General features: G+C 52.8%; 1 protein-coding gene across 3 annotated transcripts in view; it reads right to left on the bottom strand.

Annotated features, from left to right (window-relative positions):
- The window catches only part of LOC142296985 (adhesion G protein-coupled receptor F5-like), a 316,164-nt gene that overhangs the window by 44,832 nt on the left and 251,714 nt on the right, over nt 1-19,618 (bottom strand). For all 3 annotated transcript variants that reach the window (XM_075341170.1, XM_075341172.1, XM_075341171.1), the window contains one exon: nt 15,301-15,456. In XM_075341170.1, the coding sequence (XP_075197285.1) occupies nt 15,301-15,456 (156 nt within the window). The remainder of the gene's footprint in view (nt 1-15,300; nt 15,457-19,618) is intronic.

The raw sequence follows: 19,618 nt of genomic DNA, 5'->3' as shown, positions 1-19,618 counted from the left end.
CTGCTATTGGGCGGCGGTTCAGTGACGCTGCTGTGACGTGAACAAACTGCCCCCTTAGAAAGGAGGCGGTTCGCCGGTCACAGCGATGTCACAGGGCAGGTAAGTAGTGTGACGGGTCCACGCGATGTTGTGCGACACGGGCAGAGATTTGCCCGTGTCGCTCAACCGGATGGGGGCGGTTACGCACGATGGCGATATCGGTACCGATATCGCAGTGTGTAAAGCGGCCTTAATTCATCCTTCTATCCCACCCTGACTCGTTGTCAACAGATGGAGGATTTCCAAAACCTTGTAGAAAAAAGAGTTAACTAAATTAGATAAACCAAACAACACAATGTCCCGTAATTTAACATCAGGGGAAAGGAGGGCTATAAAAACCTTAAAAAAAGAACAACAATATAATAATAAAAAACTGTGACAAGGAGGGATCGATTGTAATTATGGATGTGGGGTTATATGAAAAGGAGGTACAGGCAGTGGCGTAACTACCGCGGTCGCAGCGGTCGCGATCGCGACCGGGCCCGGGCGGTTTGGGGCCCGCGGGGACCCGGCAGATCAGCAGCCAGCTCCTCTCAGTGAGAGAGAAGCTGCGCTGATCTATCACAGTGGACGCGCCCACTATATGACCCGCTGCCGCCCCCGACACCGGGCCCTCCTGCCCGATGTCAGCGGCGGCACCGGGGCCCCCCTCCCCCGTCACCGCGCACAGTAATAATGAAGCAAAGAGCGGCCGGCGCCGCTCTGCATCATCATTCTGCCCCTGTGCCTGTGCGGTGACGTCACTCCTGTGCGACTGCTGTGCTGAGTGCACAGAGCGCAGGGAGGGAGGACGCCGACCGCAGCACCGGGAGGACGAGCAGCAGTGGAAGGAGGAGAGCAGGGACTCGGGAGTACAGCATCAGTGGAACAAGGAGACGTCAGGACAGAGCAGCAGTGGAAGGAGGAGAGCGGTGAGTACTTGGTTTTTTTTTTATATATATATATATGAGTACACGGTGGTCAGAGGCCTGGAGTGGGGAGGCTGCATTAAACTGTACATGGAGGCCTGGGGTGGGAAGGCTGGATGATACTGTACAAGGAGGCCTGGGGTGGGGAGGCTGCATCTGTACATGGAGGCCTGGGGTGGGGAGGCTGCCTGATACTGTACAAGGAGGCCTGGGGTGGGGAGGCTGCCTGATACTGTACAAGGAGGCCTGGGGTGGGGAGGCTGCATGATACTGTACATGGAGGCCTGGGGTGGGGAGGCTGCCTGATACTGTACATGGAGGCCTGGGGTGGGGAGGCTGCATGATACTGTACATGGAGGCCTGGGGTGGGAAGGCTGGATGATACTGTACATGGAGGCCTGGGGTGGGGAGGCTGCATCTGTACATGGAGGCCTGGGGTGGGGAGGCTGCATGATACTGTACATGGAGGCCTGGGGTGGGGAGGCTGCATGATACTGTACATGGAGGCCTGGGATGGGGAGGCTGCATGATACTGTACATGGAGGCCTGGGGTGGGAAGGCTGGATGATACTGTACATGGAGGCCTGGGGTGGGGAGGCTGCATGATACTGTACATGGAGGCCTGGGGTGGGGAGGCTGCCTGATACTGTACAAGGAGGCCTGGGGTGGGGAGGCTGCATGATACTGTACATGGAGGCCTGGGGTGGGGAGGCTGCCTGATACTGTACAAGGAGGCCTGGGGTGGGGAGGCTGCATGATACTGTACATGGAGGCCTGGGGTGGGAAGGCTGGATGATACTGTACATGGAGGCCTGGGGTGGGGAGGCTGCATCTGTACATGGAGGCCTGGGGTGGGGAGGCTGCCTGATACTGTACATGGAGGCCTGGGGTGGGGAGGCTGCATGATACTGTACATGGAGGCCTGGGGTGGGGAGGCTGCATGATACTGTACATGGAGGCCTGGGGTGGGAAGGCTGGATGATACTGTACATGGAGGCCTGGGGTGGGGAGGCTGCATGATACTGTACATGGAGGCCTGGGGTGGGGAGGCTGCATGATACTGTACATGGAGGCCTGGGGAGGGGAGGCTGCCTGATACTGTACAAGGAGGCCTGGGGTGGGGAGGCTGCATGATACTGTGCATGGAGGCCTGGGGAGGCTGCATTATACTGTACATGGAGGCCTGGGGAGACTCCATTATACTGTACATGGAGGCCTGGGGAGGCTGGCAGCATTATTATACATGGAGGCCTGGGGAGGTTGGCTGCATTATTATACATGGAGGCCTGGGGAGGCTGGCTGCATTATTATACATGGAGGTCTGGGGAGGCTGGCTGCATTATTATACATGGAGGCCTGGGGAGGCTGGCTGCATTATTATACATGGAGGCCTGGGGAGGCTGGCTGCATTATTATACATGGAGGCCTGGGGAGGCTGGCTGCATTATTATACATGGAGGCCTGGGGAGGCTGGCTGCATTATTATACATGGAGGCCTGGGGAGGCTGGCTGCATTATTATACATGGAGGCCTGGGGAGGCTGGCTGCATTATTATACATGGAGGCCTGGGGAGGCTGGCTGCATTATTATACATGGAGGCCTGGGGAGGCTGGCTGCTATATTATACATGGAGGCCTGGGAGGCTGGCTGCTATATTATACATGGAGGCCTGGAGAGGTTGGCTGCATTATTATATATGGAGGCCTGGTGAGGCTGCATAATAAACATGAAGGACACCTTATACATTGAATATAGAGGTGTAATATACATAGAGGTCTATGAGGCTGCATTATACTGGAGGTCTATAGGGCTGCATTAAAATGGAGGTCGGGGGGGGGGCTGTATAATACAAAATGAAGGGACACCTTATACATGGAATATAGGGGTGAATTATACATGGAGGAGTATGGGGCTGCATAATACCATCTGAAGTTTTATGGGGTTGTGTTATAATACATATAGGACTATGGGGGCTGCATTATAATATATGGAGGACTATGGAGGCTACCTTATACATGGACTATGGAAGTGCATTATAAAACATGGAGGACTATGTGGTGCAGTATAATATATGGAGAACTATGGGGTGAATTTTAATACATGGAGAACTATGGGAAATGCATTATAATTGAAGAGCTACTTTATACATGGAAGATTATGGGGGTGCATTATAATATATGGAGGGCTATGTATCTGCATTCTAATATATGAAGGGTTATGTGAGACCCTTTATACAATTATTTGGAAGGCTATGTGGGGGCTGTTATAGTATTTTGAGAACTTTATACAGGGGGGACAAAGATACAAGTATGGGATGGAAATGTTTTGTGCTGAGGGAAAAAGGCTCTTTCCCTCAGCAGCCAACTTTCCCATGCTCTGCTATACATCTATCAGCACCCAGCTTTCCCATGCTCTGCTATACATCTCTCAGCACCCAGCTTTCCCATGCTCTGCTGTACATCTCTCAGCACCCAGCTTTCCCATGTTCTGATATACATCTCTCAGCACCCAGCTTTCCCATGCTCTGCTGTACATCTCTCAGCACCCAGCTTTCCCATGTTCTGATATACATCTCTCAGCACCCAGCTTTCCCATGTTCTGATATACATCTCTCAGCACCCAGCTTTCCCATGCTCTGCTATACATCTCTCAGCACCCAGCTTTCCCATGCTCTGCTATACATCTCTCAGCACCCAGCTTTCCCATGCTCTGCTGTACATCTCTCAGTACCCAGCTTTCCCATGCTCTGCTATACATCTCTCAGCACCCAGCTTTCCCATGTTCTGCTATACATCTCTCAGCACCCAGCTTTCCCATGCTCTGCTATACATCTCTCAGCACCCAGCTTTCCCATGCTCTGCTATACATCTCTCAGCACCCAGCTTTCCCATGCTCTGCTGTACATCTCTCAGCACCCAGCTTTCCCATGCTCTGCTATACATCTCTCAGCACCCAGCTTTCCCATGTTCTGCTATACATCTCTCAGCACCCAGCTTTCCCATGCTCTGCTATACATCTCTAAGCACCCAGCTTTCCCATGCTCTGCTATACATCTCTCAGCACCCAGCTTTCCCATGCTCTGCTGTACATCTCTCAGTACCCAGCTTTCCCATGCTCTGCTATACATCTCTCAGCACCCAGCTTTCCCATGTTCTGCTATACATCTCTCAGCACCCAGCTTTCCCATGTTCTGATATACATCTCTCAGCACCCAGCTTTCTCATGCTCTGATATGGGAAAGCTGGGTGCTGAGGACAAGATAAATATCAGAACATAGGAAAGCTGGGTGCTGATAGAGGGATTTCAGGGTGCTGTGGGTGAGAGCCAAGTGTCAGCGTCATTATCCTGTACCCCGAGTGTCAGTGTCATTATCCCTTACCCCATACCTCCCAACCGTCCCGGATACAGCGGGACTTTCACGCTTTACGTTGTTTGTCCCGTTGCCACGATCGGGACGGCCGGCTCCCGGGCTCCGCCCACCCACTCTCTCTCCGCCTCCCTGCTTTTCCCTCCTACCATCCCAGTAGACGTGGCATAACAGAGAGGAGCGCTGCCTGTGCTGCTGCTGATACAGTAAAATCTCCCCAGCGCTGATTTCCCTCCCTCCCCCCCCCTCACCCCCGGCCGGAGCCTCTCTGTGCGGTCGGCCAGCCGCCTGTCTGTGCAGTCGGCCGGCCGCCTTTCTGTGAGGGCGCCCCCCGGCCGCCTGTCTGTGCGGGCGCCCCCCGGCCGCCTGTCTGTGCGGGCGCCCCCCGGCCGCCTGTCTGTGCGGGCGCCCCCCGGCCGCCTGTCTGTGCGGGCGCCCCCCGGCCGCCTGTCTGTGCGGGCGCCCCCCGGCCGCCTGTCTGTGCGGGCGCCCCCCGGCCGCCTGTCTGTGCGGGCGCCCCCCGGCCGCCTGTCTGTGCGGGCGCCCCCCGGCCGCCTGTCTGTGCGGGCGCCCCCCTGCCGCCTGTCTGTGAAGGCGACCGGCCACCTCACTGTGTGGGCGACCGGCCGCCTCACTGTGGCTCCCTGCGTGTCCATGCTGGAGGCCCGCCGGCTGCCTGCGTGTCCATGCTGGAGGCCCGCCGGCTGCCTGCGTGTCCATGCTGGAGGCCCGCCGGCTGCCTGCGTGTCCATGCTGGAGGCCCGCCGGCTGCCTGCGTGTCCATGCTGGAGGCCCGCCGGCTGCCTGCGTGTCCATGCTGGAGGCCCGCCGGCTGCCTGCGTGTCCATGCTGGAGGCCCGCCGGCTGCCTGCGTGTCCATGCTGGAGGCCCGCCGGCTGCCTGCGTGTCCATGCTGGAGGCCCGCCGGCTGCCTGCGTGTCCATGCTGGAGGCCCGCCGGCTGCCTGCATGCCCATGCTGAATGGGTGTGGATGGGGAGTGGATATGGGCGTGACTGTGAAATGGGTGTGGTTAGGGGGCGTGGCCTAAAATTTGCAAACTTTGTCCTTCTTTTCCTTCTTTAAAAGTTGGGAGGTATGCCTTACCCCAAGTGTCTGTGTATGTGGAGGGGGGGCCCAGGTCTAAACTTTGCACTGGGGCCCATCAAACTCTAGTTACGCCACTGGGTACAGGGGATGTTGAAAGATAGCAATATCTATAAAAAATTATCCCATAACCCCATAAATGAGATTAAAAAAACATTGGGAGGTTTGTTGGAAGAAGGAGTTTCATTGGGTTTGATTAACCAGAAACAGAAGGATTATTATAACCCTTCACATCCAGTGACACCCCACCTACATGCACTACCCAAATCCCACAAAAATCAGTTCCCACCAAGCTTTCGTCCCATTATTTTGGGTATAGGGTCTGTCACTGAACATCTGTCAGAGTGGCTGGATAAACATCTCCAATTTCTGGCCAAAGCCTCGCCGAGTTTTGTTCAGGACAGTAAACACGTGCTTAATGTATTGGATGGCATGAAGTGGCGGGATGATAATTGCTGGTTAACGTGTGACGTATGTACGTTATATACGTCCATCCCGCACTACCTTGCCATTTTGGCATTAAAAACGCAAATGGAAAAATATTCTGATTTTTCTCATGATTTGCAGCAGTACATATTGGATGTAACTTTTTTTCTCTTAAAAAACAATTACTTCACTTTTTTGGGGGATTTTTATTTACAGACACAAGGTTACATACATAGTTACATAGTTACATAGTTACATAGTTACTTAGGTTGAAAAAAGACCTCGGTCCATCTAGTTCAACCTTCCTCCACCAGTTCTACATTTAGTCACTAAGTCATTTATAACCAACAATGTTGTGTGTAGTGAGGAAATCATCCGGCCCTGATATAAAAGCTGTTATAGTATCTGCCATTACTACCTCTTGTGGTCGGCATTCCACAGTCTGACTGCTCTAACTGTAAAGAACCCTTTCCTATTTAGCTGTTGGAATCGCTTTTCTTCCACTCGCAGTGAGTGCCCCCTGGTCCTTAGTACTGTCTTTGGAAGAAATAAGTCATGTGCCAGTCCTTTATATTGACCACACATGTATTTATACATATAAATGAGATCTCCTCTGAGACGTCTTTTTTCTAAGCTAAACATATCTAACTTTTTCAACCTCTCATCATATGGGAGGCCTTCCATTCCTTGTAGTAGTCTAGTTGCCTGTCTTTGAACTGACTCTAACTTCTGAATGTCCTTTATAAAATGTGGAGCCCAAAACTGGATCCCATATTCCAGATGTGACCTTACAAGTGATTTATAGAGGGGTAACAATACGTTGGGATCACGGGATCTAATCTCTCTTTTTATACACCCTAGAATCTTGTTTGCTTTAGCAGCTGCTGCCTGACATTGAGTGCTGCTGCTCAGCTTATTTGTAATGAGGATACCCAAGTCCTTCTCCTGCACCGGTTTATTTTGTAACTGTAAAGATAAAAATAGAGAAACAAAATACAAGTATACTAACATTATTTACATAAGGAAACTGTAGAATTCATCCCTTACGGGATGCAGGTTACTTAAACGTTGCAAATATAATAACATTTTTATTAACGAGAACGGGACCGGGTACTTCCGCTTGCCCACCCAAGCAAACCTGCACCTTGATGCTGCCTCTAAGAAAACCAGGTCAGCACCCCTTTTCCCCAGTCCAGTAAACAGGCCCAGGTACAGGTATTGCCCACAACGGGCCGGGTACAAAGTTCCATACCCGGCAGTCTCTCAGAGGCCCCACGTCCAGGGGACCCCTGACTCGGAGAGTTGTCACCGGTTGCATTGGTGACGGGACCCCGGCCTCCTCTGCCACAGGCCCTTCCTCCAACCAGCCTCTCCGGAGACTGTAGGACGGGATAGGAGGGTCCAAGGCCCAAAAGTTATTGGGTGGCTTACAAGTCCTCGGCCTTGTCTATTTAAACGGGGTAAAACACTTTAAAGTCCCAACGGGGACTTGAACATGGTAGCCGGAACCGCTACCTTTTCTTTAACTTTCTTAATCAGGTGAGAGTCTCGGGTGATTGGTGCTCATTCACACACATATTTACACAATCAACATGTTGCACCCCTAGATAGCAGTCTCCCTATACCTAAGTGGGGGCCTGCCTAGATTAGGGCGTGTGGACCTTCGGGGCCCTGTGGGGTCAGGAGAAGGTGGCGGAAGAGAGGGGATGATCAGTCCCTCCTCCCGTGTGTCAGGTGTGGCAGGCAGAGACCTGTGGGGATGTGGTGTAGGTGCATTCCTGGGCGCCTGTTCGAGCAGTTCGCTGGCAGGCATTTCCGGTTCCATTTCTTCCACAGGTTGTGGGAACATTATTACGGGAATAATCACCGCGCCATTCTGCGTAGGCCAATAGGCCGGAAAGTCGCCCATCACGGTATGAATCACCTCTTTCTCCTTCTTCTCACTCGGTACAGGAACAGGAACCCCCTCCACCGGCTTCAGGGGATCTGGGCATCTCTTCAGATGGTCCCTGGAAACGGTGGCCGTGGTCTTCCCCTGGTCCCGACTGATTAGGTAGGTTTTCTCGTTCTCCCACCCGGTGGGCTGAATGACATATGGGGCCCTCTTCCATTGATTGTCGAGCTTGTGCGTCCTCCTCTTACGCTTCAGTACCACATCTCCGGGTTCAAACAGGGTTGCCGGAGCGCGCTTGTTGAAGCGCCGCTCTTGTTTCTCCCGGCTTTGACGCAGGTTTCTTTCCACATACTCTTGGATCTGCCGGTACTGCGTCTGTCGCTTGGCTTCCCAGTTGGCAGTGGGAGGAAGGGTTTCGGGCACCTCTATGTCCATTTCGACATCCACAGGCAGCCGTCCCGGTCGAGCTCTCATCAGGTAGTATGCCGGCGTACACTTGGTAGAACTGCAGGGGATGTACATGTCCACCAAGTCGGGCAGCTTCTCAGGCCACATGTTCCGCTCTTCCAGGGGCAGGGTTTTAAGGAGATTAAGGACCAGATGGTTCATTTTCTCACAAATCCCATTAGTTTGGGCATGGTAGGGCGTGTCTAGATCTTCTTGCACCCGTACAGTTGGCAGAACTCCTGGAACACCTATGCTTCAAAGGCCGGGCCTTGGTCTGTGAGCACCTTCTTCGGATAGCCATGCGGCCGGCAGAAGTAGGCCTGAAAGGCTCTGGCTGCAGTGCGACCTGTCAAATCCTTAACGGGAACAACCACCATGAACCTGGAGTAATGGTCCACGATGGTCAGGGCATAGGTATACCCACTCCGGCTGGGCGCAAGCTTAACATGGTCCAGAGCGGCCAATTCCAGTGGCTGGTGGGTGACAATTGGCTGTAGCGGGGCTTTCTGGCTGGCTTCATCTTGTCTTCTTAACGTACAGGGACCACACTCTCGACATCAGGCTTCCACGGACTCCCGCATCCCACTCCAGTAAAACCGCTCCCTTAGCAGCATCTCCAGTTTCTTCCATCCGAAGTGTCCTGCATCATCATGGTAGGCCTGCAGGACCTTAGGTACACATGCCTGGGGCACCACCAGTTGGCGAACCTTCTCGTGGGTCTTCGGGTTGATCGATCCCCTACACAGCTTCCCTTAATGTAGATACAGGCGGTCTCTCTCCCTCCAGAACTGCTGGGCTTCAGAGGGGGCTGTGGGACCCATCCTGGAAGAACCCTGAGCCAACAGTGTTTTGACTAACCGGACAGCCGGCTACTGGTCTTAGGCATCCTGCCACCACTGGCCGGGCAGTGGATCCAGGCTTGCTTGCTGTTGGTTAGCGCGAGGCTTCTCACCATGTAGCCGCTGAAACGCGGGCAACTCAATCTCTTCCAAATAGTCTTCCTCCATCTCCTTGTCGGGTAAATGAGGCATCCGAGATAGCGCATCCGTGTTGGTGTTCTTGCGGCCAGCCCTGTACTTGATGGTGAAGTCGTAGTTGGACAGTCGGGCCATCCAACCGCTGCTCCAGGGCGCCCAGTTTGGCCGTATCCAGGTGGGTCAATGGGTTATTGTCCGTATAGGCCATCAACTTCGCCGCCACAAGGTAGTGTTTGAATCTTTCTGTTATTGCCCACAAGGGCCAAGAACTCGAGCTTGAAGGAGCTGTAATTCTCGGGGTTTCTCTCGGTGGGCCGGAGCTTCCTGCTGGCATAGGCGATCACCTTCTCTTTTCCGCCTTGGACCTGGGACAAGACCGCACCCAGGCCTACATTGCTGGCGTCAGTGTAGAGGACGAAGGGAAGGCCGTAGTCAGGATAGGCTAAGATTTCCTCTCCTGTTAGGGCCGACTTCAACTGTTGGAAGGACTCCTCGTGCTTGGCGTCCCAGATGAACGGGGATGCCTGAGATCTGCCATTCCTGGTCTGTCCCACGAGGAAGTCCTGCATTAGCGCAGCCATCTTCGTATACTCTTTGATAAAGCGGCGGTAGTAACCCACCAGGCCCAGGAACTGCCTCATCTCCTTCACCGAGGTTGGCTGCGGCCTGCTCTGAATAGCAGTGATCTTCTAAGGATCCAGGGCTACGCCATCCGCACCCACCACGTGTCCGAGGTACTGCACTTTGGGCTTCAACAGATGACACTTCGAGGATTTCAGCTTCATCCCATACTTGGCGAAGGCCGCAAACACTTCTGCCAGGTGTTCCAGATGGGCCTCGTACGTCTTAAGCTGGGTTTACACACTGCAACATCTCAAACGACATCGCTGTAACGTCACCGGTTTTGTGACGCAATAGCGATGTTGTTTGCGATGTTGCAGTGTGTGAAACACATCAGCGACCTGGCCCCTGCTGTGAAGTTGCTGATCGCTACAAATCGTTCAGGACCATTCCTAGGTCCTTTGTTTCCCGCTGTGCAGCATACATCGCTACAAAGTTTCAGCGTGTGAAAGACTTTGCAGCGACTTTGTTAGCAACTTCCCTTTCAAAAAGCTGCTTATCAACGTCCCCAACAACCAGCTAGGTCGCTCTGAAGGTCCGGATCGCTGTTGCGTTGTTGGCCAGGTTTGCCTGTTTGACAGCTCACCAGCGACTCAACAGAGACTTAGGGAGGTCGCTGTTACGTCACAAAACCGGTGACGTTACAGCGATGTCCTTTGCGATGTTGCAGTGTGTAAACCCAGCTTTAGAATACACAATCACATCATCCAAGTACAGTAGAATGGTCTCGAAGTTCAGATGCCCCAGACAGCACTCCATCAGCCTTTGGAAGGTTCCTGGGGCATTGCACAGCCCGAACGGCATACTGTTGAACTCGCAGAGTCCCATGGCGGTAGCAAACGCAGTTTTCTCACGGTCCTCCGGGGCAACCGCCACCTGCCAGTAGCCACTAGTAAGGTCAAGGGTAGAGAAATAGTTACAAGTTCTTAATGCAGCAAGCGACTCTTCAATGCGTGGGAGCGGGTAACCATCTTTATTTGTTATCTGATTGATCTTCCGGTAGTCCACACACATCCTCATGGTGCCGTCCTTCTTTCTTACCAGCACCAAGGGAGCCGCCCAGGGACTGTAACTATCCCGAATGACCGCTGCCTCCTTCATGTTCCTCAACATGTCCTTAGCGCACTGGTAGTGTGCTGGGGGAATGGGTCTGTACCTTTCTTTAATGGGTGGATGGGCACCCGTGGGGATATGGTGTTGAACCCTTTTTATCCTCCCAAAATCTAGCGGGTGCTTGCTGAAGACCCGCCCATACTCCTGCACTACTCTGTACACCCCTTCCTTGTGATGTATGGGCGTGGCCTCAGTGCCAACATGTAGCTCCCGGCACCACTCCTCCATGTGTGCGGGTTGAGGATCACTATCGGGGTGGAGTGTAGTGGTCGTGGGGGTGGTGTTGTGAATATCGTGTGCATCTACCGTCAACAACTTGGCTATGGTGGCATAGCGGGGGAGCCTAACCTCTTCCTCTCCGCAATTCATCACTCGCACGGGCACTCTCCCCTTCTTGACATCAATCACTCCCCTGGCTGCCATAACTGTGGGCCAATGCTCCAACGGCAAGGGCTCCACCACTGCTGGGTAATCCTGTCCTTGGGGACCTATTGCCACCCTGCACCAGATCATCATCTCACTCCGAGGTGGCACCACCAAAGGCGCCGCATCCATCACCCGCACGCCACCAATCTCTCCGCCTGTTACGTTCACCTGCTGCCGCTACAGGAGGGCCCGGATCTCAAGGTGCAATGCTCTCTGCCGGCCCCATCCCACCGTGGTGGACAACTGCTGCAGCAAGCTCAGCACTTCCCCCATACAATTCTCAATCACATTGGTCCCGAGGACCACTTTCGGGTTACGGTCACTGGAATCATTCAGCACCACAATCATCCCTTGACGCCTCAGCTCCATTCCTCCCACAGTCAGGGTCACCTCCTTGAACCACACCTGGACCATAGGAAGGCCATTGGCCGCAATGATAGTCATGCTATCGTCTGGAGGGGCCAATTCACTATCATCCCAATACCGCTGGTACAACGAATAAGGCATGGTGGTTACCTGGGATCCAGTGTCAACCAGGGCCATGGTCGAGACTCCATCCATCGCCAGGGAGATGATGGGGCGGCCTCCAACATGCCGATCCCATCAATCAGTTGGGCTGCAAGGGTCTACTCCTGAGGATTGGCCCTTGGCCTCAGGGGTTGCTCATTTAACGGGCATCGCCTAGAGTAGTGGCCCGTCTTGTTGCACTTGTAGCAGACGGGCGGTCCGTACCGTGGGTCGCTGTTCCTTCTCCGCTGCATCCAAGGGACGTCCTCCGGGCTGTCAGCGAGCTGGATCTTCTCCAGGTGCTTGGCTCTCGTCGGTAGCTGGAGTGCAGCGAGGATCCGGGTGATGTCTTCGTTCATGCGTCGGACTTGCGAGGTTAGCTCCTCCATCGCCCCGACGGGTGCAGCCGGGGCCGGCAAGGCCAAGAGAGGGGGCGCTACCGAGAAGGGGGCAGTGCCGACCGGCCATGGGGCCGCCTCAGGAGTGCCGGTAGTCGGGGCCTGCAGGGCCTTGATGGCCCGCTCCTTCAGCACTGCAAAGTCTAAAGGCCCTGTCACACACACAGATAAATCTTTGGCAAATCTGTGGTTGCAGTGAAATCATGGACATATTATTCCATTTGTACACAGCCACAAACCTGGCACTGATTGTCCACAATATCACTGCAACCACAGATCTGCCACAGATCTGCCACAGATTTATCTGTGTGGGTGGCAGGGCCTTAAGTCGGCATGCTCCAAAGTCCATAGCCGCAGCTGCCTGCGGTCCTCAGCAGACCCCAGTCCCTGCAAGAACTGCTCTACTAACATCTTGTTGCTGTCGGCCTCGCTGAGGGGGTTTACCCGCTTCAGGGTACGGAGAGCTGTCTCCAGGTGTAAAGCATAGTCTCTGATACTGTCCACCGGCCGCTGTCAACATTGATAAAACTGCATTCGCAATTCCGCCTCCGTGCGGGTTTCAAAGGCAGCCTGGAGTTTCTCAAAGATGGTGGCCACTCTGGCCCGGTCCGCGTCTGCCCAGGTTTCCACCTCCTGCTCGGCCGCGCCGATCAGCTGCCCTAGCACTACCGTCGCTCGCTGTCTACCGGTCATGGCATATAGATCAAGGACCGTGCATATCTTTTTCCGGAATACCTGCAAAGCGTCAGGCTTCCCATTGTACTGGGGAAGCCAGGTAGCACCGGGCACGTAGGTCAAGGAGATCGGCATTACCTGGGCGACCGCCGGACCCGCGGCCTGCCCTGCTCGTGCGACCGGAGCGAGGGCCACCACGTTCCCATCATTGGGTGCCGCTGCTCTCGCAGCCGGCGTTCCGTCACCATCCACGTTTGGCGCGGACATCTCTCCGTTCCCCCTTGGTCTTTTCACAGCACACCTTCTGCACGGCTCTTTTTGCAGCCGTGCGCTCTCCGACACTCTCTGTTCCCAGGGGGCGGGGCTTCGCTTTCGCGCCCTTTCTACAGGGAAGACGGCTTAGGCAGGAATCTTCGCGCCACAAAATGGCGGCAAGATGGAGGATTACCGCTGACTTCAAGGCGCACTTCCACCGGTAAGTGGACTGGTTCAATCCTGTTCGTGACGCCAGAAGAGTCGAGCCGCTCAGATCCAGGCTCGTGTGTCGGTGGCTCGAGCGCCTCCGGACCAGGGGTCACAGTGCTCTGCAAGGGGGGCTGGCGCTTTGAAGGGGGGTTTTTAGGTTTAGAGTTCGTGACGCCACCCACGGGTTGTGGTGAATGTAGGCACCACCGCTGCAGTTGACTAGGCACCCCGGGGGAGATGTTGGTGCAGCTTCTGGTGTTAACCCCTCCGTGGGCAGGGGTGGTGGCCCCAGGACCCGTTTGATGTGATGAGGTGTCGGTGCTCGGCAGGGCAAGGCGGTGTGTGGCCCGAAGGCACAGTAGTACTCACTCTGACAAATACACAGGAGTCTCTGGTAAACCAAATGGATGATGGTCGGTGCCCGCAGCCGGTTGCTTCAGTTCCCCAAATGGGTTGATGGTGTCCTCCTTTTTCCTGCACCCTTTGGTAGAAATGGACAGCCGCGCTTCAGCGAGGGGAGTCCCACTCCCCGGCGTTTACGTCGGGAGAGCCCATTTGCCCGCAGGCGCTGGCCCGTTGGATCTCTTGGCCCTTGGAGGTGGCCGTTATCCAGAATCGGTGGGCTGTTGCCTTCTTTCGGGACTTGGGTGGGAAAGGACCTAAAGTCCAGACCTCAATCAGTTAATTAACGGTGTCCGGTAGATTCGGGACCGCGTTTCAGGGTCCGAGTACCCCCTCGTGTGCTCCGGTTTCCAATCAGTTCCCCGGTTCGGTACCGGTGGGCCACTACCCTGTCCCGGCTACCTACGGTTCCACCAGGCTGTCTCCCCGGCTCCTGCAGACGGCCACCACCGTCTGCCTCCTAGCCAAAGTTCCGGGCTCCTACCCAGGACACTAACAGATTTTGCTCCTCACTCCTCTCCACGACTGCTCTCTCCTCTTGTCAACTCACAACTCTCAGTGTTTTTCCTGCCTCTGGGCATGTGAACTCCTTGGAGGGCATGGCCAACCGCCTGGCTCCACCCCCCTTGTGTGGACATCAAACCCAGAGGGAGGTGACTAGGGTTTAGTAGGTTGGCTGATATCACCTTATTTGGGGATGGGTGTTGTGCAAGGGCCTAACTGTGACTACCTGGCTAGTCCAGGGTGTCACATATCTATGTGCGTAATGTGTAAATACATATGAAATGTATGATTTATTCTGACAGGACGTGTGTACAGATACAACACCTGTACAAGGGTCAATTCACTGTCCTCTTCTGACACTATATGATGGGCACAGCTCACCTCCTCCTTCTTTCCACATATACTGATGGGGACAGCTCACCTTTTCCATCACTCTACATATACTCATGGGGCAGCTCTTCTTCCTCTCTATACATATCATGATGAGGACAGCTCACTTCTTCCCTCTCTCTACATATGATGATGGTCAGCGCTCACCTCCTCTCTCTCTATGATGATGATCATAGCTCACCTCCTCTCTCTCTCTACATATGATGGTCACAGCTCACCTCCTCCCTCTCACTACGTATGATGATGGTTACAGCTCACCTTCTTCCTCTCTCTACATATGATGAAAGCTCACTTCCTTCCTCTCTCTACAAATGAAGATGAGGGCAGCTCACTTCCTCCCTGTCTCTTCATATGATGATGGTCACAGCTCACCTCCTCCCTCTCTCTACATATGATGATGGTCACAGCTCACTTCCTATTTCTCTCTACATATGCTGATGAGAACACATCAACTCCTCCCACTCTACATATAATGTTTAGGAAAGCATACCTTTTCCCTCTCTCTACATATAAAGATGGAGATGATGGGTATAGCTCACCCCCTCCCTCTCTGTATATACTGTATGGCACAGCGCTCTACACCCTACCATGGAGGTTTTTGCATTTTCTAATGCATGATCTCAGACAATACTTACAATTAGGCTGATATATCACTTTGACGTTGCGCGTCTCGTTTGCCCCGTTTGTCGTGTAACATGTGCAGTCATAGCTGCCAGTCTTTAAACGGGCACAGGTCGCGTCATCCACCGCAACGTGGTACGTTCTACATGGAGTGTTATTTCTTACGATACCTGTTAAAAATAAAAAAGAAGAAGGATTCAGAGGAGGCAGATGATACAGTTAGGTCCAGAAATATTTGGACAGTGACACAATTTTCGCGAGTTGGGCTCTGCATGCCACCACATTGGATTTGAAATGAAACCTCTACAACAGAATTCAAGTGCAGATTGTAATGTTTAATTTGAAGGTTTGAACAAAAATATCTGATAGAAATTGTAGGAATTGTACACATTTCTTTACAAACACTCCACATTTTAGGAGGTCAAAAGTAATTGGACAAATAAACCAAACCCAAAAAAAATTTTTATTTTCAATATTTTGTTGCAAATCCTTTGGAGGCAATCACTGCCTTAAGTCTGGAACCCATGGACATCACCAAACGCTGGGTTTCCTCCTTCTTAATGCTTTGCCAGGCCTTTACAGCCGCAGCCTTCAGGTCTTGCTTGTTTGTGGGTCTTTCCGTCTTAAGTCTGGATTTGAGCAAGTGAAATGCATGCTCAATTGGGTTAAGATCTGGTGATTGACTTGGCCATTGCAGAATGTTCCACTTTTTTGCACTCAGGAACTCCTGGGTAGCTTTGGCTGTATGCTTGGGGTCATTGTCCATCTGTACTATGAAGCGCCGTCTGATCAACTTTGCGGCATTTGGCTGAATCTGGGCTGAAAGTATATCCCGGTACACTTCAGAATTCATCCGGCTACTCTTGTCTGCTGTTATGTCATCAATAAACACAAGTGACCCAGTGCCATTGAAAGCCATGCATGCCCATGCCATCACGTTGCCTCCACCATGTTTTACAGAGGATGTGGTATGCCTTGGATCATGTGCCGTTCCCTTTCTTCTCCAAACTTTTTTCTTCCCATCATTCTGGTACAGGTTGATCTTTGTCTCATCTGTCCATAGAATACTTTTCCAGAACTGAGCTGGCTTCATGAGGTGTTTTTCAGCAAATTTAACTCTGGCCTGTCTATTTTTGGAATTGATGAATGGTTTGCATCTAGATGTGAACCCTTTGTATTTACTTTCATGGAGTCTTCTCTTTACTGTTGACTTAGAGACAGATACACCTACTTCACTGAGAGTGTTCTGGACTTCAGTTGATGTTGTGAACGGGATCTTCTTCACCAAAGAAAGTATGCGGCGATCATCCACCACTGTTGTCATCCGTGGACGCCCAGGCCTTTTTGATTTCCCAAGCTCCCCAGTCAATTCCTTTTTTCTCAGAATGTACCCGACTGTTGATTTTGCTACTCCAAGCATGTCCGCTATCTCTCTGATGGATTTTTTCTTTTTTTTCAGCCTCAGGATGTTCTGCTTCAACTCAATTGAGAGTTCCTTAGACCGCATGTTGTCTGGTCACAGCAACAGCTTCCAAATGCAAAACCACACACCTGTAATCAACCCCAGACCTTTTAACTACTTCATTGATTACAGGTTAACGAGGGAGACGCCTTCAGAGTTAATTGCAGCCCTTAGAGTCCCTTGTCCAATTACTTTTGGTCCCTTGAAAAAGAGGAGGCTATGCATTACAGAGCTATGATTCCTAAACCCTTTCTCCGATTTGGATGTGAAAACTCTCATATTGCAGCTGGGAGTGTGCACTTTCAGCCCATATTATATATATAATTGTATTTCTGAACATGTTTTTGTAAACAGCTAAAATAACAAAACTTGTGTCACTGTCCAAATATTTCTGGACCTAACTGTATATAATAAAAAGTAAGGGAGGCGCATGAACATATGTATGGCATCGTCAGCGCGGAAAAAGTGGGGCCAATATAGGACATTGATATAAGTAATGAAGCTTTTATCCTGCGAGGAACCTTTTGTCACTATGTGGCCGCTGTGACTATGTGGAGAAGCAATATGGTGGTAATGTTACGTCGCCACCGGAGTCAGCTCCAGCGACTTCTGCTCCGATCGCCAGACGTCGCCGTGTTTCTGCCATGGATGGTGCTGGTGATGGGAGAGGAGTCGATGCCAGCGGCACCGGTGGGCGCAGGATCCGATCATCCACTGGGCTGGGTTATCTTTGGATCTGCAGTACCGCTGGCTGACTGTGGGTGGCTTGTGTCTTCCAGCTGAAGTTGCCAGCATTCAGCTGCAGCCAATGGGAAGATGTGGCGCCCCTGAGGCTTCCGTCGCCACAGGTCATTGCACCCCATCCAGCGGTGTGATGCCCATTCTGAGAGAGGAAGAGAGTGAACTCCGGTCCCCTGGTAAATCCACACTACACCCATTGCTAGGAACACACTGGGACCAGGGAAAGTGGCAGACAACCCACCCATGCTGCATGCTGGGAGGGGTCATAAGACCCATCCCTGCTCCTATAGGGTAGAACAGGGCAACTGGGGAGGTGGGAGGAGCCATCTGAGAGCAGACACAGAGAGGAAGGTCAAGTTTAGTTGGTCTACCTCAGGGAGTGAGAGAGTGAGCATGTAGTTGGAGAAGAAGAACGAGAGAAAGGAGGGAGGAGGAGGCCTGCTGGAGGCAGGCAAGGAGGAGAAAAGAAAGAAAGAAAGAAGGAAAGAAAGGCTCCAAGTCAGTCAGGAGCAGAGAAACAGAAGGAGACGCTTCCTGGTGAAGATCCTGGGACCCAGAGGTCCAGGTGACACCACGTAAGAAACAGAAGGAGTCGCAGGGCCACGGGTAGTCTGTATAGCTGTCGGGGCAGTTTAGAGCTGCGGTGGCCTATTCCACACTAACATCGGTGGAGGGATCAAGCTGCGACAGGGGACGGTCCCTAGAGACTGGAGGAGTGCAAAATCATCTCCAAACAGTAAAAACCGAGGCCCAGGGAAGGTTGTAAACTCCCAGGGCCAGAACCCATAGCAGACTTCCAGAAAAGGGGTAATCAGCCGACAGGTGACCCCCCAGCCTGGAGGCTGTAGTGGAGGCCAAGCCAGGTTCATCCTAACAAAGGCAAGGCTAAGGAAGACAGCAGGAGAAAGAGACACTAAGAGAAGGGTACTGGCTTTTACTCTCTGAACCACCCAGAAACGGCGGAGGTCCCTGACAGTGGTCCCAGTAGTCCAAGGGTTCCTGCTGGCCGTGACAAGAACTGTGAGTAAAGAACTTGAACTGCACCCTTGAAGTGGTCTCTGTTATTTCAGCTGCATAGACATTCACAAGCACCAACTGTGCCCCGGGCATTGCTCCACCTGTGGGGATCAGTACCACCATTGCTGCCTTAACACCATCCCGGAGGCCTCACACAGCAGCGGCGGCTTAATAGCCACATACCACAGGTGGCGTCACGAACACAACCATTATTCAGCAAGCCACATATTTTACTGACACCCACCAGGGCCACGGAGCCGGGCCCAGCCACCACTGACTACCACCGGACTAGTCCGGCCCGGCACCGGGTGTCCCATAGCCCTGGGGTGGGCGAGTCAAAGACACCGCACCCTTCTTAGCTCCCCTCCTGTCTGCTGACCTCTGCCAGAGATAGTTCTGATTTTCCTGGCTCCTGTTACGGCCTATTCTGTTTGGTGATTCCTGTGTGCTGACTTCTGTGTGTTTTCTGACTACCCTTCTGCCTGCTGTTTTTGTACCTCGCTGCCCGATCTGGATTTGACCTCTGCTACGTTTTCTGACTACGTCATTGCCTGCCGATTCTGTCTCTGTTCCGCAATTCCTGGTTTGACCCTGCCTGACTACTACTCTCTCAGACTGCAGCCTTCCACAGGTAGTGATCACCAGGGCCCTGTGTAATTCCAAATCCCTGTATAGGGGTTAAAGGGTTTCAGGGTTATGGAGGTCCTGCTTGGCGAGTGGCTTCCCTCTAGCCTCCCCATTACAGCCCATCTGAGTCTGTGGATCCAGGCAGGCGTTACAGGTAACAACCAGGGCCAGACTGGGACTAAAATTCAGCCCTGGCATTTGGGGGTACACAGGCCCACTTTTCACGTGGTGAATGTGTAATATATTTCTGCACTTGTATATGTGAGCACTGTATGGTATTATGTGAGCACTGTATGGCACTATGTGACACTGTATGGCATTATGTGACACTGTATGGCATTATGTGAGCACTGTATGGCATTATGTGAGCACTGTATGGCATTATGTGAGCACTGTATGGCATTATGTGAGCACTGTATGGCATTATGTGAGCACTGTATGGCGCTATGTGACACTGTATGGCCTTATGTGAGCACTATATGGCA

The sequence above is a fragment of the Anomaloglossus baeobatrachus genome, chromosome 3 (assembly GCF_048569485.1).
Source record: "Anomaloglossus baeobatrachus isolate aAnoBae1 chromosome 3, aAnoBae1.hap1, whole genome shotgun sequence".
Lineage (NCBI taxonomy): Eukaryota > Metazoa > Chordata > Amphibia > Anura > Aromobatidae > Anomaloglossus > Anomaloglossus baeobatrachus.
The sequence above is the reverse complement of the archived record's forward strand: the minus strand, read 5'-3'. Positions and strand labels throughout refer to the sequence as shown.